At 42.3% G+C, this 23,836-nt stretch overlaps 2 protein-coding genes across 8 annotated transcripts in view; both read left to right on the top strand.

The window, feature by feature from the left end:
* Positions 1–156: 156 nt before the first annotated feature.
* On the top strand, positions 157–5,319 carry NDUFB1 (NADH:ubiquinone oxidoreductase subunit B1). Of its 2 annotated transcripts, none has more exons than XM_059687903.1 (3): positions 157–297; positions 3,673–3,817; positions 5,209–5,319. In XM_059687903.1, the coding sequence occupies exons 1-3, from the start codon at positions 204–206 to the stop codon at positions 5,243–5,245; spliced, it is 276 nt and encodes a 91-aa protein (XP_059543886.1). In that variant the 5' UTR covers positions 157–203; the 3' UTR covers positions 5,246–5,319. The 2 variants fall into 2 exon arrangements, with proteins under 2 accessions (XP_059543886.1, XP_059543879.1); XM_059687896.1 differs by having other exon boundaries at positions 189–345.
* A 6,410-nt stretch (positions 5,320–11,729) lies between these two features.
* The window catches only part of ATXN3 (ataxin 3), a 33,037-nt gene continuing 20,930 nt past the window's right edge, over positions 11,730–23,836 (top strand). For 5 of the 6 annotated variants that reach the window (XM_059687796.1, XM_059687805.1, XM_059687823.1 and 2 more), the window contains exons 1-6: positions 11,730–11,808; positions 18,764–18,928; positions 19,291–19,335; positions 20,688–20,773; positions 21,200–21,266; positions 22,058–22,145. In XM_059687796.1, coding sequence (XP_059543779.1) covers positions 11,785–11,808; positions 18,764–18,928; positions 19,291–19,335; positions 20,688–20,773; positions 21,200–21,266; positions 22,058–22,145 — 475 coding nt within the window. In that variant the 5' untranslated portion in view covers positions 11,730–11,784. Of the gene's footprint in view, positions 11,809–18,763; positions 18,929–19,290; positions 19,336–20,687; positions 20,774–21,199; positions 21,267–22,054; positions 22,146–23,836 lie in introns of those variants that run through there. The other variant, XM_059687833.1, reaches the window with a different exon arrangement.

Below are 23,836 nucleotides of genomic sequence, written 5' to 3'. Positions count from 1 at the left end.
GATACCATCTGCCGGGGAGGGGCGGGAAGGAATGTAGGAAAGAGACGGCCCTCGCCCCAAGTTTCGCCACCTGAGGCCGAAGGGTTACTCTCGCAATAAAGGTTTAATATGTTAAAGCTAACATAAATATGAGAAGAGTGGAGTATTGAAAGGAAAAAAGGTATGATATTGCGTGCCCCCCCGTCCTGGAGCGGGCGCTGCGAATGGCGTGTCCCAAGGCCGCCGCTTCCGCCGGCGCTGGAGGCTGGACTCGCCGCTGCCCTTGGTCTTGGGGTCGGGCTGGCACCGAGGCCGCAGGTGGGTTCGGGGTCGACGCCGCAGGCTTCCGTTGTGCAGGCAGCCAGGGTGCGCCCCTGGGAAAGCCCTCGGCGATGGAGTGGGGGCGGGGGTGGTCCGGAGGGTCGTAGTCTGGGTCTCCCCGGGGCTGGAGCGGCCCGGCCTCCCCGGGCTTCAGATCAGAGGAGGCGAGATGGGAAAGGGAGGTGCTGGGCCCAGGCCGTCTCGCGGCTGTTGGGAAGGGGACTCGGAGGCTGTCATCCCTGGGCGCGTGTTGTTGATCGCGCGGGGTTCGCCCGGCCGCCCGAGAGGAAAGCGGCGGGGACGCGATGCTGGGCTGCAGCCTGGAGGGAGCCTCATGCGCCCCCGGTCCCGGGTCTGCCTGCCTCGTCACTTGCCATGGGAAGCTAACCCCGCTCGCTCTCTCTCTCGTAAATCTCAAACCCCCTGGAGCCGACCATGTGCACTTTTAAAAAATGGAATATTTACTTAGTGCTGAGCTTCCTGGGCGTATGTGTCTGTCATTAAGACAGGTGACTTCAAGGAGCTCAGATTCTCCATGCATCCAGCGCTCTTTATCGTCAGCTTCGTTGACACTTTTTGATCACTACATATAAAATGCTGTGGGGAACAGTTAGAAAGTAGAAATATATATACATATATATTTATATATAGAAAGTAGAAATATATATATAGATATATTTTATGTGTGTGTGTGTCCATCTTTATTTTTCCAACGTGAATTCGGAGTGACATGCAAAAATTCACACCAGATAGTTTTCTTTTGAGAAGGTAAGCGGGGAAAATTGGGTCGAAGAAAAAATAATATGTAGTTAGGGAACATAAGAGGAAGTGAAGAATTATATAACTGTTTACCTCTGTGCTTCCTGTAATAGACAGGAAGCACAAATACAGAGCTTGGCTCCAGGAGGCAGGCTGCCCATTATTCCCAGCTCTGCCGCTTGCTGCATCTGTGACCTCTGACAAATCAATTAACCCTGGATTTCCTCATCTGAAAAAAAATATGTCGACTGCACTGGGGGCCTTTATTAATGAAAACTTGTGCTGTGAGGATTACTTGAGTTGTGATTAGGAAAAGCATTAAGAACAGTGCCTTGCGGGGGGGTAATGTGGGTAATATGTAATATTACATATTACATATGTAATAACTTAATAAAGAAAATTTTTTTAAATGAACAGTGCCTTACAGCCCTGGCTGGTTTGGCTCAGTGAATGGAGTGTGGACCTGCAGACTCAAGGGTCCCGGGTTTGATTCTGGTCTGGTCGAGGGCACATGCCCGGTGTGCGGGCTTGGTCCCCAGTAGGGGGCGTACAGGAGGCGGCGGATCAATGATTCCCCTTCATCATTGATGTTTCTTGCTCTTCCTTTCCCTTCCTCTCTGAAATCAATAAAAATATTTTTTAAAAAATAGTTACTGCTAAGTCAGCTCTTTCTAGAGCAGTGATTCTCAACCTTCCTAATGCCGCGACCCTTTAATACAGTTCCTCATTTGGTGACCCCCAACCATAAAATGATTTTCGTTGCTACTTCAAAACTGTAATCTTGCTACTGTTATGAATCGTAATGTAAATATCTGATATGCAGGACGTATTTCCATTGTTACAAATTGAACATAAAGCATAGTGATTAATTACAAAAACAATATGTAATTATATATGTGTTTTCTGATGGTCTTAGGCGACCCCTGCGAAAGGGTCATTCGACCCCCAAAGGTGTCGTAACCCACAGGTTGAGAACCGCTGTTCTAGAGGGAGGCAAAACGGCTTGATGTTATCTGATTCCTTGAGTGCATAAGATAAAAACCAACTCGTTTTGTTTGTTGTTGTTTTTCTCAGGGATACCACAGCTACTCCCAGTTCGGAAGCAAGAGCAAACTTTTTCTTAAGAGTTTTCATATAAAGAAGACACTAATACAGGGTGTGCAAAAGTAGGCTTACAGTTGTTCATAATGCAGTATATTTCAGTATACTAGTATATTACTGAAAATAATGCAGTAATTTAAAAAATAATGCAAGAACAAATTTTGTTTTGCACTCACAACTGTAAACTTACCTTTTCCCACCCCAGTGTGTACAGTGCCCTCATGGGCACCCAGGCGATGTCCCTCTTCATCCAAACCCAGGCTTGTCTCATCGGAGCCTGTCCCAGGCCCTCACTCGCCTTTACCCATCCCGTATGGCCTTGGGCCCGTGACCAAGAGCTGAAAAGCCTGTCCATGCTCCCTCTCCTGTCCATTCTCCAAGAAATCATCCTAGCTCAGTTTTATGTCCATAAATCTTTGTCTTCCCTGGTCACCCTCTCGCAGCGAAATACACAGGAAAAGTATGTTCAGTGCTACTGCTCCCAAAGCCTATTCAATTGTAGATGTTACAATTATAATATGAAATACCTCTGGGACTAAGATTTGCCATTTCTTGGGGATGGAATCCGGTTTCCTTCGAGGTGGTTGAATCCAACTCTGGATTTTAAATGTACAGAATTCTTTTATCTATCAGTCCCACTATCTTTCCCTGGACTCTCATAAGACCTCTATTCAGCAAGAACCTCAGGGCTTGTATGGTCACATCTGCTCAGAGTAGAGCCAGACAAAAGGAGCTTCTGACCACGTTGGAAGAATGCCAATAGTAAGTGGCTGATAGCCCACAGGTGATCATGGGCTGAGCATCTCCAAGTACTTTTTTGTTGGTGGTGAAATACAAACAGTATATAATAGTTATGCTGACGGTATGTTCCCTGACCGGGAAGTGAACAGTGACTCCTGGTTTATAGGTTGATGGTCAATCACTGAGCAACACTGGCCGAGCTTTTGCAGGTAGAATTTATACTCTCCATTTCGCTGCATTATATCATCAGATCACCAATGAAAATAGGGAAAAAGTTAATAAATTGACTTTAGTGCATTACAATTTCTATGCTAATCATTGTCATCTATATAATCTTTATCAAGTAGATTTTAAGTAGTATACTACATTCTGATGCCAAGCAATTATAAAGAGGCTTATGCTTTTTTTTTTTTAATTCTCACCAGAGGATATTTTTCCATTGATTCTTAGAGAAAGTGGAAGAGAGAGAGAAACATCGATGTGAGAGAAACACATCGATTGGTTGCCTCCTGCATGAGCCCGACCAGGGCCCGGGCCAGGGAGGAGCCTGCAACCAAGGTATGTGCCCTTAACCGGAATCAAGCAGGAACCCTCAGTCCGCAGGCCGACACTCTATCGTCTATCCACTAAGCCACACCGACTAGGGAAGAGGCTTATGCTTTTAATATCTATTCCTATATTCAGGACTTTCTCCTGTTTCAGATGCAATTTAAAAGATATTTCAAAGTCAGTTATATTTCTGAATTTTTTATTTATTTTATTTTTTTTTAGCATTCAGGATGAGTTTAATTCAGCTTGTGCGTGACCACTGGGTACATATACTTGTCCCTATGGGATTTGTCATTGGATGTTATCTAGACAGAAAGAGTGATGAAAAGCTAACTGCCTTCCGGAACAAGAGTTTGTTATTTAAAAGGTGAGTTTGGGCATTTTTAAACCAACAATTAGCCAGTTTTGGAAATATTCTTAATATCATATACAACAAAAATAAACAGAAGGGGTAATCCCCGTCCTCCAAGGACTTAGATCTAAGTGATATTATTTTGTAGCTTTGTTTGTTGTTTGATTGCATAAAATTGTTATGATTACATTTGGAATGTAAACAGGTCTTCAGCTTATGAACAGACTATTTCAGATTTTTGAAAAATCCCCCTTTTTTGGAATTCGGGGTACTTTTTAATATGGAAACACTGCTTGAAATTGAACCAGCCCCCCAAAGCCTACTTTATATACAGCGTTCACATGTATGATGACATACCATCTTACTTGAGTCAGGGTGTAGCTGAAATAAATGGTGCTGACTGTGGCTTGGTGATGTGTTCTCAGCAGCACACCTGAGTGCTTTAGACATGGCGGTTGAGTGACTAGATGGCAGCTAGTAGCCGCCTGGTTCCATTGTGTCTGGAAATGGCTCCCCTGGCAGCAGGGAGTTTGAGGTGACAAGATAGGGAGTCTGCCCCTGCATGTGCAGCTGGGTCGGAGGAAGCTGAGAGGGTGAGAACTGAGCAGCAGTCGCAATCACTGCAGAGGAGGTTCACAGTCAAGGATTTCAAGAAAGATAAAATGAGCTGGAAAAGGTCTAGAAACAATTAATGAACTCATTGAGCTTTTCTATGAAGACAGACTAAGAAATTACAGTTTTATGCCCTAGCCGGCTTGGCTTAGTGGATAGAGTGTCGGTCTGCAGACTGAAAGGTTGCAGGTTCGATTCTGGTCAGGGGCATATACCTGGGTTGCGGGCTAGGTCCCCAGTGGGGGGCGTGCAGGAGGCAGCCAATCAATGATTCTTATCATTGATGTTTCTATCTCTCTCTCCCTCTCCCTTCCTCTCTGAAATCAATAAAAATACATTTTAAAAAAAGAAATATTTTAATCGGGAAAAGTATAATTGAAAAGATAGTAAAGGTTTAAAATCATGAGAGACTAGAACAGCCGTGGCCAAACTACGGCCCGCGGGCCGGATCTGGCCTGTTTGAAATGAATAAAACTAAAAAAAAATAAATAAATAAAAAAGACCGTACCCTTTTATGTAATGATGTTTACTTTGAATTTATATTAGTTCACACAAACACTCCATCCATGCTTTTGTTCCGGCCCTCCGGTCCAGTTTAAGAACCCATTGTGGCCCTCGAGTCAAAAAGTTTGCCCACCCCTGGACTAGAATATGTTGACTCAACATAAAATCTTTTAAATGGATTAATTTAATAGAGTATAAAATACTGAATTTATATTGTTCTGACTTTCCCTTTTATCCCTCATAAAAGTTTTAATACTTTTTCCTTTCCTTCCATTTTTCTTTCCACACAGAGAATTGAGACCCAATGAGGAAGTCACCTGGAAGTAAAGGCTGTGGCTGAATTACAGAATGTTCACATTTTTTAAATTATCAGAAAAATAAAAACACTGAACAATTTAGAATGTGGTCCTTTTAATGTCGAAGTGATCTTTCACATTTCAAGTAATAGGTACACTAGCTTTCAAAATAATTAGTATCTTGTGTACATTGATGTTAACTTTACAACTAGCATTTAATTTTCTGTTACTTAGTTTAGATCACAGTAATATTCATGTAGCCAATTTTTTCCTCAGATATTTTTCAGAAAATTATTTTCAAACCATGTGCTTCAAAGGAGCTTTAAAAGGAGGATGCTAAGATTTTATTTGCAATAAAAAGAAATGATCTATTGATACAATAGAGATGAATTTCAGGTTCATTATCCTGAATAAAAGAAGCCAAACAAAAAGAGCACACACACTGAATGATTTCTTGTGTATAACACGTGAGAAACTGCAAACTAATCCAGCGTAGAAAGGGGTCGGAAGGAAGAATGACAAAGCGACACATGGAAACTGGGGTATAGTACTGTATGTTAGTGTTCTTTTTTTTTTCTTTAATATATTTTATTGATTTTTTACAGAGAGGAAAAAAGAGAGATAGAGAATTAGAAACATCGATGAGAGAGAAACATTGATCAGCTGCCTCCTGCACACCCCCCACTGGGGATGTGCCCGCAACCAAGGTACAAGCCCTTGACCGGAATCAAAGCCGGGACCTTTCAGTCCGCAGGCTGACGCTCTATCCACTCAGCCAAACCAGTCCCAGCAAGTGTTCTTGATTGTGATGGTTTCAGGAGTGGATATATATGTCACCTGTTAATGTTCAACTACCTTTTCTTGAGAAATTAGCTTCAGATTGAGTATAGACGTAAAATTACAATGAAGTAATACACCCTGGTTATCACTGATTCTTGTCAGAACTCAAGATACAAATTGACACATAAATGTTAAAATATCAAATGTTAAAATTTCTAAGCTATTTGGTTTTTAGTAACAAAATGCCAGTTTAAAAGGTACAGTGTTGAAGACAACGGCTATACTCTCACTTGTTAACAGAGTTCTAATGAAGTGGGTTAGAGAAAAGCTGTGTTGTTCAAGGTGACAGGAAGTACTGGAAGTGCATGTATTCTGTCTACCCTCTCTCTAGGAGCCCTCCTGATTAGCTCTGTAACCCCTCCTGCTGAATTATTGTAATACTCTTGCGTCAGTGAGTCAAAAAGAATTCATGCATTTATTCACTGTTCTGTACCAGCCCTTGATTACATGTTGAGTAAAACTCTGATCCTCAAAAGCTGAGTGTAATAATGGCATGTAAAGTCATAATCCCACCGTGATGTAGCAAATGCTTTAATACAGGCATGTGCGAGGTATGGTGATGGCACAAAGGGCTGTTCATCTGAGGACTTTTGGGAGGTCAAGGGAACAGCTGATGTGACGAGAGCAGAGGGAATTCAGGGAGATAAAGCCAGACTGGTGGTTGGTCCAGATCGCAGAGCTTTTTAAGCCAGCAATGGGAAGCCACTGAAGGATATTTAACAGAGTAAAGTTTGTATAATTATTCAAAGATCCCTCCCTCTATAAGCTCCATGAGGACAGGACCATTTGTCTCTCATGGTTGTCATCCCAGAGCTTGACACATAGTACCACTTCATTTGTTCAATGAGAGAACAGCTGGTGAAATTTGCATTTCTGAGAGAACACTGACGGCACTAGGAACATAATTGAGACTGAAAGCAGGAGACCAGAGATGCTTGGACTGGACTGCACAGGAAATCAAGAGGGCTTGAACTGAGCAGTAGCAATGAAGAGGGAATGAGGATTGGATATACAGCAAGTATTTGAGGACTGGCTGGAACAAAGGGTGAAGTGGAAGAGTTTGGGAAGAAATCAAGAAATGATTTCCAGACACCCGGCTTCATTAATTCATTTGAAAGACATCAACTACTAAATACAGAAAGTCAAATAAGACATTGATAGGGTATTGGTGAAGATGTATGATTAAGTCAAATATGATACTGTATGAAAAGCACCATGTATGACAGGTACATACTGGAGCTCAGAGGAGGGACAGGGGCTTCTAAATTAGTGGGGCAGCAGGGAATACTTCCTGGAGAGTATGGTCATTGAGTTTTGAAAGACGATATGCATTATCTTACAAAGTTAAAGTTTAGGACATGCCAAATATTAGTTATCAGAATGGGAAATGTAACAAATCTAATAGCCAAATCATACATGGCTTCAGAGACAAAGCCAAAACCAGAACCTGCAAAGCCAGAACCTGCATTCTGACTCCCAGGCATTGATATATTTTCACTTTATGATGCTTGCTATTAATCGCATGCTCAATAGGTCGGGAAGGCCTAATGAAATGGCTGGTATTAGTTCAGCATCCTCCTATATAATAAAAGCCTAATATGCTAAGTGTCCGGTTGTCTGGTCGTCCATTCAACCAATCAAAGCATAATATGCTAATGTATGCTAAGGCCGCTCAACAGCTCGCTATGACATGCACTGACAACCAGGGGGTAGATGCTCTGACTGGTAGGTTAGCTTGCTGCTGGGGTCTGGCCAATCGTGACTGAGCAAGACAGGCCAGACGCCCTGGAGCCCTCCCGTGGGCCTTCCCTGGCTGGCCAACCTCCTGCATCTCTCTACAGCCCCATCGTGAACTGGTGGGGTCCCTCGGCCTGGCCGGCACCCTCTTGCAATCCGGGACCCCTTGGGGGATGTCAGAGAGCCAGTTTCGGCCTGATCCCACTGGCCAGGCCCAGGGACCCCACTGGTGCATGAATTTGTTTACTGTGCCTCTAGTATATAATAAAAGCCTAATATGCAAATCCACCAAGCAGTGAAATGACCAGTGGAATGACCGGTCACTATGACGTGCACTGACCACCGTGGGCAGATACTCAATGCAGGAGCTGCCCGCAGGCCTCAGGCCAGTCAAGGCGGGTGCCAGCAGGGGCCCCCTGATGGCCTCACTGGTCGCCCCGCAGATCAGCCCTGGTCACCGGCCAGGCCTAGGGACCCTACCCATGCACTCAGGCCTCTAGTTACTAAATATTGTCAAGAAGTGTTCTAGGTTATAAGGATTTAACAGTGAACAAAACAATAAGGTCCTTTGGGTAGCATATATCCTAGCAAGCAACCACTGTAGAAAGTTGAGTCATGCACTTCCAAAGTTCAAGTCCACCCAGAACCAAAGACCTTATTTGGAAATAGAGTCTTTGCCAATTTAATTAGTTAAAGATCTCAATATGAAATCACCGTGGATTCAGTTGGTACCTAAATCCAATAAGAGGAGAGGACACAGAAGAGACACAGGAGAAAGAAGGCCACGTGAAGACACTGGTAGAGATTGGAGCTATGTGGCCACAGCCAACTAATGCCAGAAGCCACCTGAAAGCAAGGAATTCTCCCCTAGATATTTGGGAATGTGGCCTAGCTGACACTTAGGGCTCAGACATCTGGCCTTAAGAACAGTCAGATAATTTCTGTTGTTTTAAGTCTCCAGGTTGGTGATAATTTGCTACAGCAGTCTTAGGACATGAATACAATCGAATTTTTTCTCAATAATACACGAATATAGTTAAATAAAGAATAAAACTGTAGCCGGGGCCAGTATGTCCCAGTTGTTTTGGCATCATCCTGTGCATGGAAAGATTGCCAATTTGTTTCCTGGTCAGGGTACATGCCATGGTTGTGGTCTTGATCCCCAGTAGGGGTGTGCAGGAGGCAAGCCAATCAACATTGATGTTTCTCTCTCCACCCCCTCTCTCTTTCTCCCTCTTCCCCTTTCTTTCTCTCTAAAAATCAATTTTAAAATCTTTAATAAAAAAGAATAAAACTGTATACAGTGAAAAATCTCTATCCTACTGCCGGGAGCCGGTCCATCCTTGCTGTTTCAAGGGACCTGGCATATATGGCATACGGTTCTTAATATGTTTGCTCACCTTCTTGGCGCTGTGTTTTAACCAAAGTCACCTCTCTGAGAAAGGTTGAATCCCCAGGTAGGGATTTTCCCCTGAAGTTAGGGAGGGAATAAAACCCCTCAACTAAGTGCCAGGCGGGTAATTAATCCCTTTAACTATGAACAATCATGCTTAAACTACATAATCTTTTCTCCCTGGAATGGAGATAAGAAACGCCCTAACCTTTGTAATAGAGATTGATAGGATTGAATCAACTGGTATAAATACAGTTGTAACAAGACAGAAACACTCAGAACTTAGAACAGAATCAAGAAGACAGAACCTACACGGATCCTAGAGACAGAAGAACTTCGCTGGAGAGAGCATGCCGGAGGATCCTGGAGAGGGACTGGCCTCAGAGCCTAGAGACAGAGCCTAGCGGGAGAACATGGCAAGGGATCCTGGACTGAACCTGACTACAGAAATATGGCAAGAGAACCTAACTAGAACCTGGTGACCGAACCTGGCTGGAGATCTCAGACAGAACCTGGCTGGAGAACCTAGCGAGGGAACATGGCTACAGAACCTGGCTGGAGATCCTAAGCAGAACCTCTCTGGAGATCGAGACCAGAACTTGGCTGGAGATCCTGGCTAGGCTGCTGATCAACTGAACGCTGTCTCCGTGTCATTCCTTCTTCGCCGACTCTGTCCACACCTTTGGGGACCCCTGGACCTGCTGGGGTTGGACCCCGGCATCCTACCCTTGTCTCCTATTTACCTAGTTCCTTTTCCATCTCAAACAGGTTAACCTCTGGGTTTCCTGTATATTCTTCCAGAAATTTGTAATATCTATATGCACACACCTACACAACACACACAATACATCTTTCTCTACACGGAAAGAAAATAAGAAAAAATGTTTTGCATATTTTTTCATTTCATGAGACCATGATTTGTTTCCCCAGTTGAGCCACAATTCCTTAAGAACAGACTGTTTCCCCAACACCGTACAGGATGGTGGACTGCAAGGAGAGACGTTGAATAAGTGGTGACCGATTCCTCCCCTGAGCACCTGGGCCTCACTAGCAGCCTCCATTGCCTTACCTCCCACTGCTCCTTCTGTTCCTCTGAACCCGCGCTCAGCAACGTCACCAGTGGTCTCCATAGCAGCAAAATGTAGCGGGCCCTTGTCCTTATGTTGCAGGACCTATTGGAAGCAACATGGCTGCTCCCTAGAACATTCCCTTTTCAGGGCTCTCATAATATTACATGCTCCTGCATTTCCTCCCTTCTCCTGGGCTAGTACTTCTCTACTCTCGGGACTCTACTCTAGATCCTTTTCTTAGTCTCTTCCTTTTCCCCACTGGTGATTTTATTCACACCTGTGCTGTCAGCCGCCTTTTCTATGTCAACAACTCCCTATTCCACAGCCGAACCAGCCTCCTGCACTCCAGATCATTCATATATATATATATATATATATATATATATATATATATATATATATAAAACCTTTATTCAACATAACCACGTAACCTGGCTTCAAGGTGCAAGATCTCCTATTCTACAACACCAGCTTCATCAAACTCTCTGACCCCCAACCCTAACTTTACTAGGGTCACTCTCAGATCCCTCTACTGACACTTCCTCTTCAGGGCCTGAACGCATAACACTAATAACAAGGTGTCTGTCTGGATTTGGACCCCAGCCCAGAACCTTGGACACTGTGCTGTTCATATCCTCTCTGTGCCTGTTTCCTCATGTGTAAAATAGGGATACTAGCACCTGCATCAAACGTTGCTGTAGTAAATTCACTAATATATGCAAAGCTCTTAGAAAATTGCCTACCCTCCAGTAAGCCCCATATCTGTATAAAAATTAACTATCATTTTTACATAAGTGCTAGGTATTCGGGGAGGCAATGATGCCTGTTTCTTTTTTTTTAAATGTATTTATTTATTGATTTCAGAGAGGAAGGGAGAGAGGGGGAGAGAGAGAGAAACAACAATGATGAGGGAGAATCACTGATCGGCTGCCTCCTACATGCCCACACTGGGGAGGAAGTCCACAACCAGGGCAAGTGCCCTGATAGAGAATCCAACTGGTAATCTCCTGGTTCATAGGTCCATACTCAACCACTAAGCCACACCTGCTGGGCGATGCCTGTTTCTTAATGAGGCTTTCAATGGCGATAGAGAAATATATTAAATAATTATAATCAGATATGATAAGTAGAAAGTACAAAGTATAGTGGAAAACAAAAAGAACATAGAACCCGGGAGGTCCTTAAGAATCCATAGCAATGGGTGGGAAGTGGAGAAGATCCTCCAGACGGCAGGCGGCGCTGCAGCCCCCCCTCCCCCCCCTCCCCGCCCCCCCCCCCCCGCCTGCCAGCTAACAGTGGATAGGAGGACGCGTTACATAGGTCACGTGTCCCCGCGTTTACCGCCCGGCTTTCACTCGCTCTTCTCTCCACGTGACTCTCATCCTCGGGTGTGATTGGTCCGCGCGAAACACGTGGCCAGGGGCGGGCCAGGTGGGGCGGAGCCGGGTGGGCGGAGGGGTGGGGCCGGGGCGGGGGCGGAGCAGTAGGGGGTGGTCTGTCGCGGGGGCCGTTGGCTCCAGACAAATAAACATGGAGTCCATCTTCCACGAGAAAGTGAGTGTCCGCGTTCGGGGGCACCTGCCCGCGGTGCCGTGGCGGGCGTGGGGCGCGGTACTGCCATCTTCCAAACAGCTGGGTGGGGCTCGTGGCGCCCCATCCCGATCTCGAGGGGCGGGGAAGACCTTCCTCGGGAGGGGAGCTTCCCTGAAGCCCCCACTGCACTCTTCGCCCCGGAGGCCCGTGCCCGTGACCGAGGTGCCCGGGGAGCCCGGGGAGCCCGGGGCCTGGGAAGTCCCGGGAGCCGGCGGGGAGTGTGGGCTGAGCCGGGGGCGCCGCGGGGCACCGATGCCGGGGTGGCCCCGAGTGGGTTTGCTTCTGCGCTTCCCCTCCACTTTCCGTGGGGTTCCTTCCCCAGTCCTTCCTGCCCCCACTCTCCGTGGGTTGTAGCTCGTCACCTCCCGGGCGCCTCCCTCGCTCCTTCCAACTCTCGCAACCCTGCTCGCGGCAGAATGAACTTTTCCTCCTCTGGGCTCCTCAATTTCCTATTGGAGCCCCCGATCCGCTTAGCTCCCTGGGCTCGGGCTCACGTCCTGACCCTGCACCAGTTCCGTGAGACTCCGGTGCCGGGAGCCTGGCTCCATCCCGTGGAGGGCCTGACATGTAGGGACCTAGACAGGGAAGTCGCCAGGAGAGTTTTTGTTACGAAAGGTTTGGGTTTAGTTTCTTTGGGTTTCGTTTCTTTCGGTAGTCCCATCTTTCCGGAGAGGAAACCAGGTTTCTTATTAGGTGTCGGGGGTGGGGGTGGGGGGGTGGGTAGGATTGGGTGAGGGAGTGGGGGGGTGGGGAGGGTGGGTAGGATGGGGTGGGGTCCTAGCCTGGCTTGTTTTGATTCTTCGATGACCAGGAGCTTGAAAAGATGCTGCTTGTGGCATGCGGAGAAACTCGTCTTCTCCCACATGCAATGCCTGCTATTTCGGTTTGAGTGAAACCTTGCTCAGGATAACTTGGGCACATGATATTTTGTTTCGTAAGAGTTTCAATTTTTCAAGGGGTTGCTGGTGAGGCTTTTAATTAGTAGGAGAAAAGAGGCTTTGTTTTGTTAAATAGTTGTAAATGATCATTTATCCATTTAAAAAGGTTCACAGGCACACCACTATCAAAGACTAAGGAGGCAACAGCACAAATCTGAAGTTGTTAAATGGAATACTTTCCTTTTTAAAATACATATTTTTATTTATTTTGCAGAGGAAGGGAGAGGGAGAGAGAGAGAAACATCAATGGTGAGAGAGAATCATGGATCGGCTGCCTCCTGCACAGGCCCTACTTGGGATCCAGCCCACAACCTGGGCATGTGCCCTTGACTGGAATTGAACCCCCCCCCCCCCCCCCCCAGGGACCCTTCAGTCCGGAGGCTCATACTCTATGCACTGAGCCAAACCGGCTAGGATGCTTTTCTTTTCAATAAAGAGAAGTTTTGGCATTAGAATAGACTAATTTTTATGTATGGGGAGGAAAGACTCAGTAGTATAGATATTATTAATCTTGACTTGTTTGACATGATTTATGAAACTTGGGCAATAGAAATTTCGTTGATTGGCTATAAGGAGATTGGATAAGGAGAACCCTCTATGTACATATTGTTATTACTAATTTTCAGAAATTTTGGTATAAGACCAAATGTCTCAACATGGAAGATTCTTGAGACTTTTGCAATGCATATTTTAAAAATATAGACTGTTACCTATTTTAGATTGATTTCAGTGAAGGTAACTACTAAACCATGGGATCAAAAGGAGTGGAGCAATAGCCTAATGAAAATCTATTTACGTGAATGAAGTCACTCAATTATCAGCTTGAAGATATTTCAGGAATATATTTACCCTTATAAGCATATGTACGTAGCAAATTAAGGCTCTTGAATTGAAGTTTTTCAGGCATATTTCAAGAGTATGGGAAGCACCTATAATCATAAGGCCCGTTGTTAGTCTCATCACAGTCCCTTCTCAATATATGAACTTAATATGCCATTTTCCAGACACATATATTTAGCCCTTCCCTTCCACCACATATATTTAACCCTTGCTAGGTCCTGGGTTCAGAGAGCCAAAAACCCAACTCTGGCTCTAAGGAAGCTGTGCATGTAGAGATCTGCAAGCACTTCCCCTTGGAATCTTGGTTTCCTCATATTTAGAGTTGTCACTTTGAAGATCCTTTTATTAAGTCAAAATGTAAACTCAACAAGTTTGCCTGTTACATCCCCAGTACCTAAGAGAGTGCTTGGCACATAGTAGGTGCTCAATAAATATTTGAACACATTGAGTTCTTGGAGCATCTAAGATATAATGGTGCTGTGTGTCTAAACAATTTTTCTGTACATATTTTAGGCTTTGCAGGTCATATATTCTTGTTTATGTGTGTTTTCCTAACCATCTGAAAATATAAAAACCATTCTTAGCTACTGGTGCAGGTTGAATTTGATTCAAGAGCAGGAGTTTGTCCTAATATTAAATGGCTCAAGCGCGGGAGTTAACTCTAATATGAAATGACCACTAACTGCTTTTTGTGGGTTTTTTTGTTTGTTTGTTTTTGTTTTTGTTTTTAAATATATTTTATTGATTCTTTACAGAGAGGAAGGGAGAGGGACAGAGAGTTAGAAACATTGACAAGAGAGAAACATCGATCAGCTGCCTCCTGCACGCCCCCCACTGGGGATGTGCCCTTGACCAGAATCGAACCCAGGACCTCTCAGTCCGCAAGCCGACGCTCTATCCACTGAGCCAAACCGGTTAGGGCGCTTTTTGTTTGTTTTTGATTTTGATTTTCTGTTGCCTGCTTTCTGTCATTTTTGTTATCACTTCAATTGCTGGCTGCTCTCGGTGAGTTCACTGTGCCATCTGAATTGGTACTTTTATGTAATGTAAACTGAGAATGGTGACCAAACTTGCTGGGATTATATTTAAAATCAGTGGAAATGCTGACAAGATGCTGAGCATTGACTTTATGACATCTATTATATGCCCTTTTGTGATTACTGGTTCTTAGCCATCGTCAGGATAGTTGAGGTTTAGTAATAGGTAAGTGGCATGAGGAAGTGGTAGTAACACAGACTTGAAGACTCTACCTGGGTTTGCCATTTATTGACTACCTGTGTATCTGGGTAAGTTACTTATTATCTCTGGGATCCAGTTTCCTCCTCTGGTGTGAGGATAGTAAAGTGTCTGCCTCAGAGATACGAGTGCTTAGCCTGCTCCCTGGCACTTTGTGTTGCAGAAGTGCTGGCCTTGTTGTTATTGGGGTGCTTGTGTGTTTGTGAACCTCAGGAGGCGGGGGACCTTGCTATAACTTGGTTGAGATGAAGTGCTGCTTGGTCGATTGGGTGGAGTATTTCCCTGGGAATTTGAGCTGGTTTCAGGTTGGTCCTGAAGACTTCCAGAGTAGTGGGGGATTTCATCCTTTTGTGGTTTAGTAAAGCTGGAGATGCAGTTTGCTTATCCTCTAATCCCAAAGCAAAGTTAGGACTGAAATCATGGAATTTCAGTACTTAAACTATATTCAGCTTTGGTTGAAGCTTGATGAGGAGGAAGTGACTGGGGATAGTTTTTGGAGAGGGGGATGCATAATCTTTAGAGGGACCACTGTACAATTTTTTTGGTCCTTGTAGCATTTGATTCATCTTGTGACTTTAAAAAAAGTGCTTTTAAAATTTGGGCTGGACAGTGTGTTATTTTCTCTCATTAAATCATAGTAAAAATACAGAACGATATTATTTCCTATAGTGATATAGTTTTACTTAGACAAGTGCTTATTTTTCATTTTTTATATCAAATATTTGGATGTCACTGTTTCTATATATAGTATTAAGTATGGTAACCATAGTTCAAGAGCCCCAAACTGAGGTATGACAGCAGGAGAGAAAATTTGCATTAGGACTGATCCCAGAAAATTCATTGTCTGGTTACCATATTAGGTAACTCTTGCTGTGTGCAATAGCTGTATCTTAGCAGAGGCTTTTTTGTTGTTTGAATTTTTAAATTAAATATAATACATGTAGGGGCACACAAATCATAAGAGTGCAGCTCAATGAATTCTCACAAAGTAAACATACGTGTGAATAATACTGAGATTGAATAACGAACATGTATTTCCCTGCCTTTTCCACCCCTGCCTCCACTCCCTGCACTGGTCTAACATTGTAGACTAGTTTTGCCTGTTTTTGAACTTTTGTAAATGGAATCATATAGTGTAGACTCTTGAGTCTGTCTTCTTTTGTTTAACATCATTTGAGAGATTCATCCATATTGTTGCAGGTAGTTGTAGTTGATTCATTCTCATTGTTGTGTACTATTCCTTTGTGAATATAAACCAATGAACGAATACATTATACTGTGATGGGCATTTGCTAGTTTCCAATATGAATAAGTAGTGCTTTTTTGAACGTTCTTGTACATGTTTTTTGATGAACATAATTTTACATTTCTGTTTTTTTAAATATATTCTTTATTGATTTCACAGAGGAAGGGAGTGGGAGAGAGAGATAGAAACATCAATGATGAGAGAGAATCATTGGTCAGCTGCCTCCTGCATGCTACACACTGGGGATCAAGCCCACAGCCCCAGGCACGTGCCCTGACTGGGAATCAAACCGTGAGTTCCTGGTTCAGAGGTCGATGCTCAGCCTCTGAGCTACACAGGCCGGGCGACATTTCTTTTGTTTGTATTCTATACCTAGTAGTGGAATTGCTAGATCATAGGGTATGTGGATGATAAGCTTTCGTAGGTATTACAAATAGTTTTCCAAAGTGGTTATACTAACTTACACTTTCACTGGTAGCAAATGATAGTTTTGATGTCTCTAATACTTTCCAACATTGTAGCCATTTTGGAGGGTGTGCACTAGTAACGCATTGTGGTTTTAGTGTATACTTCCCTAATGGTAATGGAGTTGAGCACCTTTTTGTGTGTTTTAGCCATTTGGCTTTCCTCTTGTGAGTGCTTGTTTGACCTATAATTTTTCAGCAGAATATAACTAAGATATCTGTATATTCTTCAGTTTGCATTATAGTATTCAGTGGGAGTTACTCACTCTCTAGTGGTAGGAATACAGTAGAAGGAAAAGGAGGTGGAGATAAGTCCTCTTTCACTACCATACCAGGTTATGAAGATAAATTTATCTCAGCCCCTATCTCAATGCTGCTTTCCTATTCCATTACATATGTATTCCTTATATCTTTTTTATAATCCTCACCCTGAGGATGTGTATTGATTTCTTTTTTAGAGAGAGGAAGGGAGAGAGACAGAAACATCAGTGTGAAAAACATCAATCATTGCCTCCCGTGCACACCCTCAACTGGGGATTGAACCCACAACGTAGGTATGTGCCCTGAACCGGAATCAAACCCACAACCTTTTGACGTATGGGACGTCGCTCCAACCAAGTGAACCACCAGGCTAGGGCTCCTAATATCTTTTTCAGCAGCTGAATTTTGTTCCTTGAACATTAATTGATCAGGAATAATATGTATCTTGTAAGATGTTGTTCTTTGGGGTCACTATCTATTATGTAACATAGCTCAGACAGACAGGCTGGGTTACAGAATAGACCTTACTGGGGAAAGGAGAACTTAGAAGGCCAGAGTTAGCAGGAGAAACCTGTTTTCCTTGCTGCCATCATCCCACAGAGGCAAACCCCTGGTCTTGATTCATAGGAGGGATCTCATTTATTCTTGAATGTCTCTTCTTCTTTTTTTAAAAAATAGATTTTTATTGATTTCAGAGAGGAAGGGAGAGAGAAATAGAAACATCAGTGATGAAAGGGAATCATTGACCGGCGGCCTTGGGGATTGAGCCCATAATCCAGATATATGCCCTAACTGGGAATCGAACCATGACCTCCTGGTTCATAGGTGGGACACTCGACCACCTAGCTATGCAGGCAGGGCTTGAATGTCTCTTCTTAAAAGGCAAGCTTGGAAAAGCAACATTGTTTCAGGGAGAGGGCTGATGATGAGTCTTCTCAGTGCCAGGCAGTCTGGATACATACTTGGGTTGTCATACATGTAAAAAAGCCATCTGCCCAGCACCTGAAGGCCCATGGGAAGTTGTAATCCCCTGAGCCCATAACAGGAAGTCAATGATGCCATGGGGAGCCGAGCTTGGATGCAGCCCCCCATGTTGGCTTGTCCAGAGTGAGCTCCAGGGATGCCTTTTGGACAGTCTTGCTCACGGCACCAGCCTGTGTGTATCTTACTTAGCTTCAGAGTTCCCAAAGGAAACCTCAACTCTGCAGCCATGAGGTCTCATTAACTCAGAATGTTCTTACCTGTATCAGCTCTTGAGATATGAAGTTACATGAATAAGCATTGAAATCAAGTAGACATTACCCTGTTAAAAGAACAAATGTTCTAGGGACTAAAATTCCCTTTCAGCATTAGTAATTTGCTCTGGAATCTTGAGTGGATTTATTTTAGGCACTGAAAATGAGGGAGGCTAAGTGCTTATAGAGTAATTTTTAGTAAAATATGAGATTTGGTGAATTTCATAGATGTTTGTTTAATATAAATCATTCTTAAGTTTTTCATTATAGAGCTAAATTATTATGGTTTCATTAATGACAGGATTGTAAAACAAATGTTAAATGAAAATGCATTTACCTTTTGTTAATGTTGTTTGTCTAAAGCAGTGGTTCTCAACTCCCTTTGGGGGTCGAACGACCCTTTCACGGGGGTTGCCTAAGACCATCGGAAAACACGTATATAATTACATATTGTTTTTGTGATTAATCACTATGCTTTAATTATGTTCAATTTGTAACAATGAAATTGGGGGTCACCACAACATGAGGAACTGTATTAAGGGTCGCGGCATTAGGAAGGTTGAGAACCACCGGTCTAAAGCCAGAAAGGTTCAGTTTTGACAGTTAAGAAGTTAGTCATTAAATTCCTCTTTAAGGAAAGACTCTGAACAAATCTGTTTATCAAGCCACATTTGAATTTTTTCTTTTGGATATTAGCAAGAAGGCTCACTTTGTGCTCAGCATTGCTTGAATAATCTATTGCAAGGAGAATATTTTAGCCCTGTGGAATTATCGTCTATTGCACATCAACTAGATGAAGAAGAGAGGATGAGGATGGCAGAAGGCGGAGTGACGAGTGAAGACTATCGGACGTTTTTACAGGTACTGATTTTAAACTCGCCAAATTGCATTTTTTTAAAAATGTGGGTATTGAGACTCAGAGAGAGCAGGCAGACAGCTCTGATGAGGGGGAGAGGGTGTTTGAGGGCATAGAGGGATTGGGGAAAAAACAAAAACAAAACACACACATGGGTATTAAAAAGAAAAAGAAAAAAATGTGGGTATTGTTTAGAAAAGAACAAACTATTCTCCCTATCGGGATCTGACTTGTTAATTATAACTCTGCTCTTGACTTTGTAAATGAGAATGCACAAAATGTTATTTTAAATATGCCTATTAATGACAGTTTTTCCTTCTTTCTCCACCCTCAACCCCCGCCTCAACTACCTTTCCAAATTAAACAGCAGCCTTCTGGGAATATGGATGATAGTGGTTTTTTCTCTATTCAAGTAAGTAGTCACAACAAGTACTAAGTGTTGTTTTTGTCCCTGGCTGTATTTCAGCTCAGGGTATGGTTGATAGAAGCATCTTCTCACAGCGTTTCATAGTCACTCTAATGATATGACCTTTAGAAGTTCTCCAATGGGTTGTGTCTAAAAGTATAAGATTGTACTCTTAGAGTATTAGACTTTTATATAGGTAAATATGAAAATTAGGATTGTAGAATCTTCATTTTAGAATAGGGCTTTTTTGAAAGATTATTTAATTTGCATCTGGATACCAATAACCTTAACTCCAATAAATCACAGTCTTTTAAACTTCCTATCTCTTGTGTAAATTTGAGAAAATGCAACACCTCACTGTCTCCCTTTTAACCAGCCTGCTGAGACTGGGTTATTTCATTATGGCCCGGGGCTTTTTCTTTTCTTTTTTTTTAAGCGTATATTCACCCATAGACTTCAAAGGAAGCGATATTGCTTGTGAGATTCTGTTATCTGTGCAGGTCTTTCATTGTGTTTCTAACACCTTGAAGGTGCATCCAGAGTTCTTTCGGAACCTCTCTTGAGGGATCTACTTCTGAAGATAATTTTGTTTGCATTCCCCTTGCACTGTCCTGGACTCCTCGTTCACCAGCATTTCCATTCAGTGCTTCCCTACAGGGCTGGGATGGAAGTCTGAGGGGCCAGCGCTTGTCCTTGTGGTGTGCGGCGCTGCCCTTGGTGCTGATTCACATTTGCCCCTACCTGGCATTCACTTTCTGTTTGCTAGTACCAAGTTCACTTGCCTCTTTGTCAGCTACCTAGAAGGATTAGTAGTGAATTTTCAGAAATCTCCTATTTCTTTCAAGACAGTTTGAAATAACCAGGGTTATCTTTTGTTTTTCCTAAAATTATAGACCTGTGATAACAGAAGATTAAAATCTATGAACACTTCAGTTTAAACCCCTAGAAAGAACTCATCTTAATAGACATATAATTATCACTATTCCTGACATATCAGGTAGTGAGTTGAAATATAACTTTTCTGCAGCAGGACCATAGCGTCCAATTTATCATACGTATATAGAGGACTAGTTTTAAGAATATACATCTGGATTTTTGAGGCAGTTTTATCTAGGAATTGTGTGGTTCCCTGGAATATCCCAGAAACCTAGAGTTAAAAAGACTTTTTAAATGCTATGTTTGTATGTTATTTATAGATTTAGTGAAATATCTTATACACACACACTTTGAAAAAACTATAGCCTTCCAGGGAAATTGATATATGAAGTACAATTGTTTGCACAATTAATATGACTTTCCCTAATTACATTTGGAATTGAATGGTTTAGCTCATCAGAATTTGCTGTTTTTTTTAACAGGTTATAAGCAATGCCTTGAAAGTTTGGGGTTTAGAACTAATCCTGTTCAACAGTCCAGAGTATCAGAGGCTCAGGATTGATCCCATGTAAGATTTATTTTGCTTTTCCTACGTTTCTTTTCCTAAATTTGATTATTAAAGTTATAATTTCTTAAGAAAAATATATTTTGAATGTTTTTGTTTTGATGTACCCTGCTTCATTCCCTACTTCTCCTTTTGGAGATGTCCATGAACATGTGCCCTCTCAGCTGCCACCACAAGGCAGCTCTGTGTTTGGTGGCACAGAGCTGATCCTTTAGTGACGTATGATGCCTTCATTTTGCACAGCATCCCAAATGTGTAGAGATTCATTCTGTTTATAATTTAAAAAAATTAATGATACTAAACTGTAAACATAATCTTACTAGTAAATTATCATAAGTTTTATATAACACTTGCCAGTAGACAAACTAAATGACTATGAACTCTAATACTTCAACTTAATATTGGGTCTTTATTTTTTTCCTTTTCTAGAAATGAAAGATCATTTATATGCAATTATAAAGAACACTGGTTTACAGTTAGAAAATTAGGAAAACAGGTAATGTTTCTCCTGCTTCCTTGTATTTTTTCTCATCCTGCACTCCATTTGCAACTAAAATGTTCAACAGTCCAGAGTATCAGAGGCTCAGGATCTGATGAAGAAACTCACCATTCATGTGCAGATAATGTAGCATAGTTTCAATCTTGATAGTTAGAAATTTGCTATTTTAAAAGACAATGTCAGTTTCCAATATAGATTTATTTGTGACAACCATGTACAGTTTAGGTGTACCACAAGAAAAATTATTTATTTAAGACAAATGCAGCCCTGGCTGGGTGGCTCAGTTGGTAGGAGCATCATCTTATGCACCAAAAGTTTGCTAGTTCAATTGCAGTCAGGGCACATACCTAGGTTGCGGGTTTGACCCCTGGACAAGGCAGGTACAGGATGCAACTGATTGATGTTTCTATCTCTCTCCTTCTCCCTCTCCCTCTTCCTCTTTCTCTCTCTCTCTTCGTAATTTTTTTTTTTAAATCTCAGTTTGAATTGTTTTCCAGCAGTTCTCAACCTGTGGGTCGCGACCCCTGAAAATACATCCTGCATATCAGATATTTACATGGCGATTCATAACAGTAGCAAAATTACAGTTACGAAGTAGCAACGAAAATAATTTTATGGTTGGGGGTCACCACAACATGAGGAACTGTATTAAAGGGTCGCAGCATTAGGAAGGTTGAGAACCACTGGCAGTCATACTAAGCTTAGCTGGGTTATATCTATTCGTAACGTGAAATTTCCTTCTTAATTATAATGTATATTAATTTAAATGATGGCAATTTTTTTTTCAGTGGTTCAACTTGAATTCTCTTTTGACGGGTCCAGAATTAATATCAGACACATACCTTGCACTTTTTTTGGCTCAATTGCAACAAGAAGGTAAATAAAAATGGAAAATTTTATAATGTTATCTTTCAAAGAGGCTAAATAAAACTAACTCATTAGATATGAATATAACAAAACTATTTTTATGGCAGTGGCAGTGAGGTAATCTTTGTTTTACATGGTGAACTTGAGGTTGTGGTCTGACTGATACTGTTCAGGGGAGTTCTCACTGACACCTGGCCCTCCCTGAGGATGCTGCTTCCTTTGCAGCTCTCTAAGTAATGGCTCTTTTTTCTCCGGTACTTCACATACCACAGAGCCAAGGGAGGCCCAAGTAATTCTCTTCCTCCTCCTCGCCCCTTCTGGGCCACTGTTCTTCCCTAAAATTTCCAGCTCCTTTGAAATACGTCTCACTATATTAAACTTGACCCCCTGATTTTTTGTAGTCATCTGTGATCCGCCTCTTTTCCATTGAAGATTTTAGGGTCTGACTCACTGTCTTCCTTCTGCTTGAACTCCTTTCACCATTCTTAGTGATCTCTATATCAAAAATCAATCCAGTGCCTTGCTTCTTAATTACAAATAATCTCTTTATTCCACTTTTGCCTTGCTGTTACCAATAACTGTACCACCTTTAAACCCTAATTGCAAGCATCCTATTTTTTTTACTATTGCCTCCTATCTTTGCATCATATTTTCTCTGTTTTGTCCATTGCACCAATTCTTTAAACCCTACCACAAGGTCCAAACATCCTCTTATAGTCTTACTTCTTATCTTAGTCTGCTTATTTTCTATAATCCATCATTATAATCACTACAGTCCTCAACTCCTTTCTCCTTTCCCTCCATCATACTTTCATAACAAAATTCCAAACGTGGTTAAAACCAAAACTTTGATCTTGTCCATTCCTGCACCAGAGCAGCTGAACATGGCTAAAGAATAACATGAGCCCTGGCCAGTTTGGCTCAGTGGATAGAACATCGACCTTCACACCGAAGGGTCCCGGGTTCGATTCCGATCAAGGGCACATGCCTGGGTCACAGGCTCAATCCCCACTGGGGGGTGTGCAGGAAGCAGCCGATCCATGATTCTCTCTCATCGATGATGTTTCTATCTCTCTCCCTCCCTCTCCCTTTCTCTCTGAAATCAATAAAAATATATTTTTAAAAAAAGAGTAACATAAAATGTGATGATTGATTTGGCTTTAAATCTATGGTCACAAATTTCAAGTGAGCCTTTAGTGCTACTTGCCATTCTTACTGTTTTCCTGTAAGTTCACTTACTCTCCATGATGGTTATTTCACAGCTTCTCTCTTCAGACCTCTAACCACTCCCCTGTCCTTTTCTACATTTATTATATTAGCTGAAAGACTTCTATACAAATAAACTTTCCCTCATCAAGTATTTGGTTATCCTCAAGTATAGTCACATAGCAAAAGCAGGATAAATATTTCTTTTATCAGGTTTTCAAAAAGTTCATTTCATAGTATCTTTCCTCCAAAGGTAACCAATTGAATGGTTTTCTTTTCTAAAGTCATTGTAAGTTAATCCATTAAAACATAGTTTATATGTTTCAGTTCATTATAATATTCATACTGATACTCAGATTTTCCCATCTTGGACCACTGAGAACCTTTTGAACTTGACTCCCAAATTTCCGAAATGACTCGGATAGCCTTTTGAATCCTTTCTCATATTAACAGAATTTTCAGGCTTATCTCTGATTATTTCCTGCCTTTGTAGT

The sequence above is a fragment of the Myotis daubentonii genome, chromosome 1 (genome assembly GCF_963259705.1).
Source record: "Myotis daubentonii chromosome 1, mMyoDau2.1, whole genome shotgun sequence".
NCBI classification, from domain to species: Eukaryota; Metazoa; Chordata; class Mammalia; order Chiroptera; family Vespertilionidae; genus Myotis; species Myotis daubentonii.
The sequence above is the reverse complement of the archived record's forward strand: the minus strand, read 5'-3'. Positions and strand labels throughout refer to the sequence as shown.

What these genes read in the sequence shown, in the direction of transcription:
- NDUFB1 (XM_059687896.1), top strand. Translation starts at nt 204, where the DNA reads ATGGCGTGTCCCAAGGCCGCCGCTTCCGCCGGCGCTGGAGGCTGGACT. An exon ending in CCGTTGTGCAGGCAGCCAGG is followed by an intron (nt 346 to 3,672) that starts GTGCGCCCCTGG and finishes ATTTTTTTTTAG; the next exon opens with CATTCAGGATGAGTTTAATT. An exon ending in AAGAGTTTGTTATTTAAAAG is followed by an intron (nt 3,818 to 5,208) that starts GTGAGTTTGGGC and finishes CTTTCCACACAG; the next exon opens with AGAATTGAGACCCAATGAGG.